Genomic DNA, 13,080 nt, shown 5'->3' with positions numbered 1-13,080 from the left:
TGTATGTTGATGATTTAAATATCATTGATACTCCTAAAGAGCTTTCAAACGCTGTTGAGTATTTAACGAAAAAATTTGAAATGAAAGATTTTGGTAAGACAAAATTTTGTCTTGGCCTACAGATTGAGCATTTGAAAAATGGAATTTTTTTCCATCAATCAACATACACAGAAAAGGTTTTAAAGCAATTTTACATGGATAAATCACATCCATTGAGTATCCCGATGGTTGTGAGATCGCTTGACATACATAAAGATCCATTTCGACCACAAGAAAATAATGAAGAGCTTCTTGGCAATGAAACTCCATATCTTAGTGCCATTGGGGCGCTTATGTATCTTGCTAATAATACTCGACCAGATATCTGTTTTGCAGTAAGTATATTGGCAAGATTCAGCTCATCCCCAACAAAGAGACATTGGAATGGAGTCAAACATATATTAAGATATCTTCAGGGAACCATTGATATGGGATTATTTCATTCTAATAAATCCAAGTCAGAAATGATTGGTTATGCAGATGCTGGATATTTGTCTGATCCACATAAAACTCGATCTCAGACAAGCTATTTATTTACATATGGAGGCACAACTATATCTTGGCGTTCAATGAAGCAAACATTAGCTGCTACTTCTTCAAATCATGCAGAAATAATAGCCATTCATAAAGCAAGTCGGGAATGTGTTTGGTTAAGATCAATGACTCAATATATTCAAGAAATGTGTGGTTTTTCTATGGAAAAATATATTCCAACTACATTGTACGAAGGCAATTCTGCATGTATAGCTTTGCTGAAGGGAGGATATATTAAAGGAGATAGAACAAAACATATTTCACCAAAAAAATTTTTCACTCATGATCTTGAGAAGAAAGGTGAAATAAATATTCAACAAATTCGCTCAGTTGATAATTTAGCGGATCTTTTCACTAAAGCATTACCAACCTCAACATTTGAAAAGTTGGTATTCAAGATTGGAGTGCGTCGTCTCCAAGAAATTAAATGATGTTTGCAACAGGGGGAGTAAACTACGCGCTGCACTCTTTTTCCCTTGACCTAGGTTTTATCCCAATGGGTTTTTCTGGCAAGGTTTTTAACGAGGCAGCAAACAAAGCGTATTACAAGATATGCGTACTCTCTTGTCCTTCACTAAGATTTTTTTTCCACAGGGTTTTTTCTTAGTAAGGTTTTAATGAGGCATATTATCTATCAATGGTTATCCAAGGGGGAGTGTTGTAAATCATTTTGGTGGTTAAATGGATGACCGTAACTCCTTGGTTAATTTCCCTCCTTTATGATCTAGTAATGTTGTTGATAATATGGTCAAACGGATGACCATAACTCCTAGGTTAATTTCATCCTTTATTGGTAGTAGTGTTGTTGATAATATAGTTAATTGGATGACCATAACTCCTAGGTTTATTTCCTCCTTAATGGGTAGTAATTCTCAAGGTTTAATGTAATGTTTATGACACCCTTTGGTATTCCTCAATGTAATCCTATAAATAGTGGTGTTGAGAATAATGTTGATGATACTTGAAAGAAAGAAAGTTAGCTTATATTGTTCCTCTTGTCTTATATTCTTCTTCTCTTCCTCTTTATATTGTTCTTTTGTTCTTAAGTTTTACAATATTATCAGATTACCCTTAATAAAGACGATAACTATTCATTATCTTATATTTTTTTTATGGGAGAAAAGACTCTTTTCATGCTACAAGAGGAAGGAGGAACAAGAAAAATTAGTATTAGTGAAGGGAGATATCAAGAAAATATTAAAGTCAATGGCTTGATCACATGCCTAATTTTATGGAGAAACAAGATGCCATAATTAATATTTCAAGTAAGAGGGAGCAAGAGAACCATAAGACCAATGACATGATTCTGAATTCTCCAACAACCTATGCTAAAGATTCATGTTTTGGAGAAATTAGAAAGGGTGTTGTCCGTGAAATCAAAGTTTACCATTGATTATCCTTTGAAAATTCAGAAAAGTACTTGGAAAGAGAAGGAAAACGTTGAATCCAATGACCCGCTTATGCCAAAAAATCCATGTTCAGAAAGAGATTCCATAAAGCCAATTGATCATCCTAGTTTTCGAATAAAAAAAAAATCCTAGAACCAATGTGTGATGATCCTCAATAAAAAAAGTGTCTTTTAAAGCAGTTTCTTGATTGAGGATATGGGCTTTGGTTCTTGAATTTTCTTGCTTTATAAAAAATCTAAGATGGTCAATTTGCTTTATGGAATATCTTTTCAAACATGAAAATTTTGGCATAGGTGGGTCATTGGATCTAGGGTTTTGTTGCTCATTCCAAGTACTTTTTAAAAATTTCAAAGGATGATAATGAAAAACTTTGATTTCATGGACGACTTCCATTCTAATTTTCCAAAAATTGGAATTTCGGGCATAGGTAGGTGGAAAATCATGTTATTAATCCTAAGGTTCTCTTTCTCCTTCTACTTGAATTATTAATAATGACACCTTGTTTCTCCATAAATTTAGGCATTGGGATCAAGTCATTTTAGGATTTTCTTGATTTCACCCTTCACTAGTACTAAATTTACTTGTGCCTCCCTCCTCTACTAGCATGGTAATATTATTTTATCCCATGAAAAAGATATAAGACAATAAGTAGTCATCATTTTTATTAAGGGTAAAATGATAAATTATCTTGAAGAATTCTTATCTATTGATGAATTGCTAATTGCTAATTGCTAATTGCTAATTAAGGATATTGATGTTGGTAATGGGTTGCTTCTTTTTAAGAATAAAATTAGGTAATTATGAAATATTTTTAGAATTTTGATTATAATTTGGTGAAGCATTTTCCATTGAAGTGTTAGGAATAATATCCGGGTTCGCAGGCTTATGCTCTCGAAAAAAATCCAAATATATTCGACTAGTATACACCTTTATGAAAATGAAAACCCCATGGTTATCAATATTCATGTCACCGTTTGGAGCTTCATCCATGTTTACCAATGGATATAAAAAAAATGGATTTTTTTCTCTTTTGGTTTGCGATTTTGTAATGGTCCTTTGGGTCATTTTCTCTATTTTGTGGTATTTTCAACATTTAGAATTTTTCTGTAGTGACTCAAAGTAATTTATGACTTGCTACGACTGACAATTTGGTCACCTAGTACTTGTAACATTTGGATCACTGGAGCAACGATTACAGTGATTAAATCCCTACTCTTACTTAGTTATTTTATTTTTCATTTGAGAGTGTTGAGAGCTATTTTCTTGTGAAATTCATTGCATTGAGGTAAGAGTAGCATGAGGGCATTGTTAAGGTCACTAATCACGCTCCTAAACCCATAAGTTATCGTTTTAATTGTTGAGTCTAACTTAAAATGGATTATTTGAACTAGTTTCTTGTTGGACACAAATAAACCTAAATTGAAAAAGCTTTTTATCAATTTCATATAGAGAAAGCTTTTTAGATTGAGATAGTCGAATTATATCTTATTTATTCAATATTGAATTTACCATGAGCTCTAAGTCAGAAAATTGTTTGGATCTATAAAAAGTTTAAATTTAAAGACATAATATCAATCGATTTTCTATTAGATTAGATACAACAATTAAAAATGAAATGTTTTTTTTTTAAAATGTGAATCTTTTAATGGAAATGAAGTATTTGCAAGAGATAGTTCTTTAAAGAATTAAAGAATAATTTACTAGTACATCATCAACTTAAAAAAAATAAAATTAAAAGAAAGAACTTACCACTGGTGATTCGTTGATTCAATTATGAAGAATCCATGAAAAGGAAACTGCTGGAATTGAATTCCTTAAACGTCATTGCTATCAATGTTCTCTGCAATGTTGTGAATGCATTTTATGTCGGCCGCAATAGGTTGAGTTGCGTTTATATTGGCTGAATGAGAGAGATTGTTCAAACATTATTTTTATTTTTATAGAAGGGGCAGGCGACTAGGGTTTTCTAAAATTTGATAAAAACATTATTAAAATTTGGTTTGCCCCCGAATAGAGTTGATAGTTTTGGCCCATATTTATAAAATCAGCCCATTAAATTCATATTTTAATGAATTGGGTCACTTATATTTTATTTGGGCAAAAACAAACTTCGATCTATTTTTAACATATAAAAATTTGGACAAATATAGGTAAAATATGATATCCATATATGAACTTACATTTGTAAATAGAAAAGAAATATTTTCCTTAAAAATTTTATGAAAACATTTTCAAAATTCACGCAACGGATCCCAAATCAAACCCTCACATGATCTACCCTCCCCTATTTGCTTACCTCTGCTTACCCAACTCTATTACCCTCACCCCTCTCTACACCACCCCACTTGAGTTAGAGATCAGGTCCTGATAGAGTCGGGAGTTAGGTTCAGGATTGAGAATAACCTAATTTCTTATCTTTCTAATTCACTATGTTCTTTTAAAAATGGATATCAACATAAATGACTTTCTCTTATCACAAACCTTGTTGAAATAAACCTAGGATCTTAAGGTACCAAGTTCCTACATGCCATTATTAGCTCAAACTCCAATTTGGGTAGCACATCATCAAGTCATCTCAATTAATACTTCATTCAGACATTACACTTAACTCATAACATGCTTTATGCAATAAGTTGTCACTCAAGATAAATCTAAGAAAAGTAAAATATAACCTACCTTGAAATTGAACCGCAAAGCCTCAAACTATGGTGTAAACCTCATTGAGGCCCATTAGAAATTGAATCAAGCGTCTATCCTACTCAGCTTTATGTGTACCATCCTTAGCTCCAAAGATACATGCACATGTGCATTGAGTTTTGACAATCAGATTACTAAGTTCCTCCCATAACTTCTTTATCTTAGTGTAGCACTCATAATTTATTTTTCACGGAGAGAGATCACATGACACCCCTTCTCTTCATGATCAATATTCCATTCCATCAAAAGGAACAAGAACAAGCTCTAGGCCAGGACTATCTGAGGGATATACGTATAGAGGATTGCTGGTATCAATAGTGGTGGAGAAATTAGAGGAAGATGAATGCACATCGAGTGAAAAAGCCATTGGAGAATCAACGGAAGTAATCAGATGAACACGAAATTGATGTTAATGGAAGAAAAAAAAACATGAACTATCGATAGAGAGCTAAAAGGACGAAAAAATAGACTTACGAACTGAAAAATTGGTTACGACTCTAATACCATGTCAAATTCAAAAATATATAGTCGAGTTCCAAGCTTTTAAGTAAGCATCAATGCCAGAAATCATGACAGAGAGAAGTAAAGTAAGCTGCTTGATTGAATAAAACTTCTCAAACTGAGATTGTATCTGTACATATGCCTTTATATATAGCATTCCTAACAATCTAACAAACTACTCCCTCCATCCCATTTTATGTGAGGTAGTTTGAGTCGGCATGGAGTTTAAGAAAGAAAGGAAAACTTTTAAAACTTGTGGTCCAAAATGAATGATAGAAATTTGTGTGACTGTAAATCATTTCATTAAGGGTAAAATAGACATTTTATAGTTAAATTGTTACTTAATATATAAATGTATCATTCTTTTTGGGACTGACTAAAGAGAAAAGTAAGTCGCATAAATTGGGACAGGGAGTAGTAACTAACTATTGCCAACTGCAACTAAGCTAACAACCACTAAAGCTATCTATCAATCTTGTAACTAATATAACTAATGATGAGAATAAAAACAATCTCAATAATAACTTATCAGATTACTTTTAATAAAGACGATAACAACTCATCATCTTATTTTTTTTTCATGGGAGAAAAGAATGTTTTCATGCTACAAGAGGAAGGAGGAACAAGCAAAATTAGTACTAGTGAAGGGAGGAATCAAGAAAACATTAAAATCAATGACTTGATCCCTATGCCTAATTTTATCGAGAAACAAGATGACATTATTAATATTTCAAGTAGGAGGGAGCAAGAGAACCATAAAACCAATGACATGATTCTGATCTCCAACAAACCTATAAATTCTTGTTTTGGAGAAATTAGACCATTGATCATCGTTTGAAAATTTTGAAATATACTTGGAAAGAGAAAAAAACGTTGAATCCAATGAACCACCTATGCCAAAAATTCCATGTTCGAAAAAAAGATTTCCTGAAGCCAATTAATCATCCTAGTTTTTCGAATAGAGCAAAAAAAACCTACAAACCAATGTGCCAGGATCCTCAATCAAGAAAGTGACTTTTAGAGTTTTGTTGCTCTTTCCAATGTGCCAGGATCCTCAATCAAAAAACTAAGATGATCAGTTGGCTTTATGAAATATCTTTCCAAACATGAAAATTTGGGCATAGGTGAATCATTGGATTTAGAGTTTTGTTGCTCTTTCCAAGTACATTTTAAAATTCCCAATGGATGATCAATGAAAAACTTTTATTTCATGGATGACTACCATTCTAATTTTCCAAAAATTGAAATTCCAGGCATAGGTAGTTGGAAAATCATGTCATTTCGTTCTCCCTCCTACTTGAATTATTAATAATGCCACCTTGTTTCTCCATAAATTAAGGCACATGGATTAAGTAATTGATTTTAGGATTTTCTTGATTTCTCCCTTCACTAGTAGTAAATTTAATTGTTCCTCCTTCCTGTTGTAGCATGGAAACATTCTTTGTAGGAAAAAAGAGATATTCTTTAACTAGAAAACTTAGGGTTGCACAACGAAGATGACAAAAATTCTTTGTAGAAGTGCGTAGTTTTATTGTCATTTATAGGCTTACAAATTCAGAAAGATCAAATCTATCCAAGACTGTACTTGACTAAAAAGTAGGAAAACATACTAGAAAAAGTTGCAACTAAATCAGAAAAAATAGCAACCTAACAAAGACTCTTTCAACTCGACTTATTCAACTCACATTAAAAAATCCTACGTTGTAAACATAGAAAAAAAAAACAGATTTGAACCAATTCTCAACATTCTTTCCTCCCATGGAAAAAATATAAGACAATGAATAGTCATCATCTTTATTAAGGTAAAAAGATTAATTATCTTGGAAGCATTTTCTATTGAAGTGTTAGGCAGCTTGAAAAAATCCAAATATATTTGACTGGTCTAAACCTTTATGAAAATCAAAACCCCGTGGTATTTATCGGAATTAAGACCTTGATCATTAATATTCATGTCACCATTTGGAGATTTATCCATGTTTACCAATTGATATAAAAGAATGATTTTTTCTCTTTTGGTTTGCAATTTTGTAATGGTCCTTTGGGTCATTTTCTCTATTTTGTGGTATTTTCGGCATTTAAAACTTTCCTGTTTTGACTCTAAGTCATTTATGACTTGTTAGGACAGACAACTTGGTCACCTGATTGTACGTTTGATGTTACTTTGGTAAGTTTCTGTGTTTTGGAGCATTGTTGCGATCACCGGAGTAACGATTAAAGTGATTAACTGTTCTTGCTTCATTATTTATTTTCCGTTCGAGAGTGTTGAGAGCTATTTTCTTGTGAAATCCATTGCATTGATTTAAGAGTACCGTGTGGGCATTGTTAAGTTCACTATTCACGCTCCTAAACATGTAAGTTCTCGTTTTAATTGTTGAATTTAGCTTAAAAATGGATTTCTTAAACTAGTTTCTTGTTTAACACAAACAAAGCTAATTTTTTTTAAAAAAATCTTCGGCTAATTCGTCAAATGTAAATGATGTATACTATTTCTAATATATCTTGCCAAATGTGAATACTTAATCCTATAAAATAAAATGAATCACTCATCACAATGTTTTTAAATGTTTAAATTGGGATAGTTGAATTATATCTTATTTATTCAATGTTGAATTTAACACATACTCTAAGTCATAAAATCTTTTGGATCTTTAAAAAAAAACTTAAATTTAAAAACATAATATCAGTCGATTTTCTATTAGATTAAATACAACAACTAAATCTTTTAAAGGAAATGAAGTATTTGCAATAGCAAATCAGAAGGAGAAAGCTAAGTGACCGACATTTGATACCTTTGAGTTCTATAGAACATTATCCTATAAATATTGAGATGAGAAGGAGGTCAAAGGATGATCTTATTGAAATCTGCCAGCCATCTTAAATACATAAACTACAACTAACTTAAGCTAAACTGTAAGCCACTACTATAGGCAACTACTCCTAGAAATGTCAGGCCGAGTGAGTGACAAATATTGTAATTTGCCAAGGGTACGCCGGTAGCGCGTGGCATCAGTAGGTGGAGAACCATCAGCTACTCGTAGTGGAACACATGGGAGTAGAAACACCTTTACAATCGTCTATATCCAGTTCAGAAAGAATGTCCAAAATGTATTTGGATTGAGAAAGAATGAGAACATTTGGGACTTGCTTGACGTCAACACCCAAGAAATAGTTCAGATAGCCAAGATCCTTCAATGAAAATCGTTCTGCCAAGGAACTGATGACAAATTTAATCACTGTTGGATGAGTTCCAGTGACTAGGATGTCGTCAATATAGAAAAACACATAAATAGTTACAGCCTGAGTCTTCCAGACAAATAAAGAGGTGTCAGATTTTGTCCTGACAAAGCCAATTTGCAACAGATATTCCCGCAGAGCATTATACCAAACCCGTGGGGCTTGTTTGAGGCCATAAATAGCCTTCTTTAGTTTGTAAACATGAGTCAGGAATCGGGAATTAATAAATCCTCGGGGTTGAGACATAAAAACCTCTTCATCCAATTTTCCTAGTTGAAAAGCATTATTGACATCAAGTTGGTGGGTTGGCCAGTTGTGTTGCACTACTATAAATAACACTTAGCGTATGGTTGTTGGTTTGAAAACGGGACTAAATGTCTCATGAAAATCTAAGCTGGGGAGTTGCGTGAACCCTTTTATAACTAGACGTGCTTTGAAACTGTATATAGAAGCATCTGCTTTTCTCTTGATCCTATACAACCATTTGTAGTCAACAACAATTTTGGATGGGTCTCGTGGTACGAGTTCCCATGTCTGATTTCTTGTTAAAGCAACACACTTCACTTTCATCGCTTGTCTCCATTCTTCATGTTTGTCGGCTCTATTGAAAATTGCAGGCATATGATTCAATTGGGCGAGGAAAGAGAGTCTTCTTTTTGGTTTGAAGATATTACTCTGGGACCTCGTGACAATTCGGTTTGAAGGCGGTGGGGAAATTGGCTCAGCAGGTATAGCATGAGAGAGATCAACTGCTTGGTTTGAGGGATTGAAACTCGGATGGGATGGCAGGGGTGGAGGAGTGGGCAAGTTTCTAGTTGTGGTTTTGCGTTGCTGATATGTAAGCAATGGTTTACGTGGAGTAGTTTTATGGGAAGAAGGAGGCGGAGGAAGTTGTGAAAAAGAAGGAGATGAGATTGGCATATTACCTGATGTTTCTGCAGCTACTGGTACTTGGCCGTTGTTGTTGGAGTGAGCATCATTGAGGGAAGAGGTGGTAGTGTTAGAGTTGGACTCTACAGGGAGTGGAATAAGTGATGGAATAAAGAGAAGGGGACTTTGAGTTGTTGTTGGATTGTCCTTGTCAGATGCAACAACTTCCCAACTTAACTGGGAAGTATATTTTCATAAATGAATGAACATTTTTTAAAAGGGAAATTCATTTTCAAAAACTTGTACATCACGATTGACAAATTTTTTGGATTGAACGGGTCAAGACAAATATGAGCATGGTGAGTTTTTAGAGTACCTAAATACACACATGGGGTGGACCGGGGCTCAAGTTTATGTTTTGTATAAGGTTTAAGCCCAGGGTAACAAAGACAACCAAAAACTTTGAGGATGGTATAGTCAGGAGATCGACCAAATAATTTTTGGTAGGGAGACTTATTATTCAGGATAGGAGTGGAAAGTCGGCTAATAAGGTAGACAACATACTGATAGGCAAACGACCAAAGATCAGATGGTAAGGATGCTTCACGAAGAAGGGTTTTAGCGGTTTCAAGAATGTGACGATGTCTGCGTTTAGATATGGCAACACGTTGTGGTGTGTAGGGAGGTGAAATTAAGTGTTCAATGCCATGTTTCTGAAGATAGGGCTTATGACTTATGAACTCGCCACTGCCATCTGTATAAAGTGAAGAAATTTTCTACTAAAGGATGACACTTTGGAAATATTGACGCAACCTCATTTTTATGTTTAACAGTATACAACCAAGTATACTTGGTGTATTGGTCAACACAAATACTGTAATATAATTTCTTGTCAAGTGACAAAACAGGGGATAGTCCCCATAAATCACTAAAGATAATCTGTAGAGGAGTATGACTAGATAAAGTGAGTCGTTGAAATGGCAAACGATGCGATTTATTAGAAGAACAAGCATTACAAAGTTTAGACTTTTCTTTTCTAGCAACAACGGGTAAAGAAAACTTCTGCAGAATAAAATGTAAAATCCTAAAATAAGGATGACCCAATCGACAGTGCCAGAGTTGAAATGGGGCTTGTGTGAAAGCAAGGTGAACAGATGGTGTCTTGGATTGCAGATGAGGCCACTCATACAACCCATTTTTATTTCGGCCTTGTACCAACGGCTTCAGAGTATGCAAGTCCTTCACAACAAAAGTAAAAGGAAAGAATTCAATAGATGTGAGGTTATCTCGGCAAATAGCAACATAAATAAGATTCTTTTTTTATGGATGGAGCACACAGTGTGTCATGAAGCTTAAAAGCAGTTTGGGATGCTTGAATTATAGTTGAACCAGTATGAGTAATAGGAATAGTTTACCGCCACCCATAGAGATTTCTTCAGTTCCAGTATACTCTTGAAGGTTGTGAGGTTCAGAAGTCACATGGTGAGTTGCTCCAGAGTCGAGAACCCAAGAGTTTCCAGATGATTGCTGTCCAGATGCAAAGTGAGCCTTAGCTTCAAAATGATTGTGTGACTTAGAGTTACAAACATCAGCCGTGTGACCAAACTTTTGGCACAATTGGCATTTGACAGATTGCTTGGATGGTCTCCTGTTTTGCTGATTGTTGGAATTCCATTCGCGAGACTGCGATGCTTTCCATGACTGATTGTTAAAGTGAGTCTTGTTCCCGTTGAATTGTGGAGGCGTGTGGGACTTTTGGGCAACCACATCTATGATCATAGAGGATGGTTTTTCTTAATCTTGATGTTTTAGGAACAACTCATGATCTGTGAGCTTGTGAAGTAATTCTTCAAAGCTTAAAGAAGAGTCTCGTGCGCATATTGCAGCAGAGATTTCATGATACTTAGGTTCAAGGCCACTTAGAATTTTGACAATAAGTTCATCGTCATTGACGGGTGAACCAACAACTTTGAGAGCATCAGAAAGAGAACGAACTTCCTGTAAGTATTCTGCAATGGTTTTGGAAGCCTTCTTGATATTTTGCAAGTGATCTCGCAGGCTAAATATGTGAGTATGGCTTTCGTTGGCGTACGCTGTGTGAAGGAGTTCCCATGCTTTGTTAGCAGATGGTGATGCTGCAACAGTCGGAGCAATTGTAGGATCGACGGATGACATCATTGCTTGTTGGATTAATTGATCTTGAGAGAACCAAATCTGATACTTGGAATTTGCTACAATGAGATCGTTTTGGGTAATAATAGGTGATGGAGTAGTTGTGGTTCCATTAAAATGTCCCATGAGTTGATGTCCATTTAGTAGCATTACAAGTTGCGCTTTCCAAATGGAGAAATTGAGGTTACCATGTAGTTTAATAGGTAACTGAGCAACTGGGCTAAATTGTACCACATGAGTGGTGGCAGAAACTGCAGAGCTGCTGGCAGTAGTAGCATCAGTAATTGGAGCCATATATAAGAAAGCTTAAAGGCAACATAATGGATCTAACTCGGTGGAGCTTATGGAGGATCGGATACCATATAAATATTGAGATTAGAAGGAGGTCAAATGATGATCTTATTGAAATCTGCCAGCTATCTTAAATACATAAACTACAACTAACTTAAGCTAAACCGTAGGCCACTTGGCCTACTGTAGGCAACTACTCCTAGATATGCTCCACATCAGGAGACTTAGTCAATGTATAATAAAACAATAAATGAGATAAATAAAATATTATCCTATGACTTGGTCAAAATCAAGCTGAAACTTATGATACGTTAATATATCCGACCCCACCTTTCCTTAGCGGTTCAAAATTTCGTATCTTTCTAATTCAGTCTATTCTTGTAGAAATGGATATTAATGTAAATGACTTTCTTTTATCACAAGATTTGTTGAAATAAACCTAGAATAATAAGGAACTGGGTTCCTTAAGTTGCACGCCATTATCGGCTCAAACCAATTTGGCTAGCACATCAAGCCATCTCAATTAATACTTCATTACACTTAACTAATAATATGATTTACACAATTATTAAGTTGACAATCAAGAAAAAGAAAGAATAATCAACTGTACAATAGATCATAAAACACATTTGTATCTATTAAAAATATCAAATTACTATTCTAGGGTCATCTCACTGAATGTTAACTAATGTACCGTGAGTTTATGGTACTATTGATACATTTCACTTAGGATTTGTGAATGTCTGAGGCATTTTTGTGTTAGTTTTATGTGTTTTTTGTTATAATTTCAGGAAATAAACTCAGGTGTGAAAATATGAAGATGTAGCTGAGACAAGTGCTGAAAAGAGTCACCTACAGACCGTAGGATGAGTGACGCCCCGTAGATAAAGGTTGTGGGACGACCAGACATGGCAAGATTAAAGCTCATGGAGATCTGCCCAAGTGTGGAACCACGGTGGGGACTGACGGACCGTCGAATGACTTACGGTCCGTCCTGCAGCTCCGTAGAAGTGATCAGATGAGTGGTTCCAGTACCTGAGTTGAAATAATCTAAGTATAGAGCGACGAAGGTGATTGACGGTCCGTCGTCTCAATAACAGACCGTGCTGCTGGTTCGTGGAAGCTGACTGAGAGATGTGGATTTGTGAAGATTTCAAATCGGCTAAGTATGGAGCCATGGAAGAGACCTACGGACTGTCATTCGACTTACGGACCGTAGGTCAGCCTCATGGAATGGAGACGCGTCCTGGAGTTTTATTTCCTTATTTTGTTTCCCTTTTATTTTAGGATTTGTTTTCTATAAATAGGGTATGTAAACCTCATTTTTGGGGGT

The 13,080-nt window shown here is 34.9% G+C and overlaps 1 protein-coding gene across 1 annotated transcript; it reads right to left on the bottom strand.

Annotated features, from left to right (window-relative positions):
• Positions 1-11,078: 11,078 nt before the first annotated feature.
• On the bottom strand, positions 11,079-11,750 carry LOC125850423 (uncharacterized). Its single transcript, XM_049530277.1, has one exon. It carries the CDS (start codon positions 11,748-11,750, stop codon positions 11,079-11,081), a length of 672 nt encoding a protein of 223 aa, XP_049386234.1.
• Between the last annotated feature and the right edge of the window lie 1,330 nt (positions 11,751-13,080).

Source organism: Solanum stenotomum, unplaced genomic scaffold (assembly GCF_019186545.1).
Source record: "Solanum stenotomum isolate F172 unplaced genomic scaffold, ASM1918654v1 scaffold16870, whole genome shotgun sequence".
Classification (NCBI taxonomy): domain Eukaryota; kingdom Viridiplantae; phylum Streptophyta; class Magnoliopsida; order Solanales; family Solanaceae; genus Solanum; species Solanum stenotomum.
Note: the sequence above shows the minus strand (reverse complement) of the source record. Positions and strands in the feature narration are given on the sequence as shown.

Excerpts from the sequence above, each read along its gene's own strand:
- LOC125850423 (XM_049530277.1), bottom strand. The coding sequence starts at position 11,750 with ATGGCTCCAATTACTGATGCTACTACTGCCAGCAGCTCTGCAGTTTCT.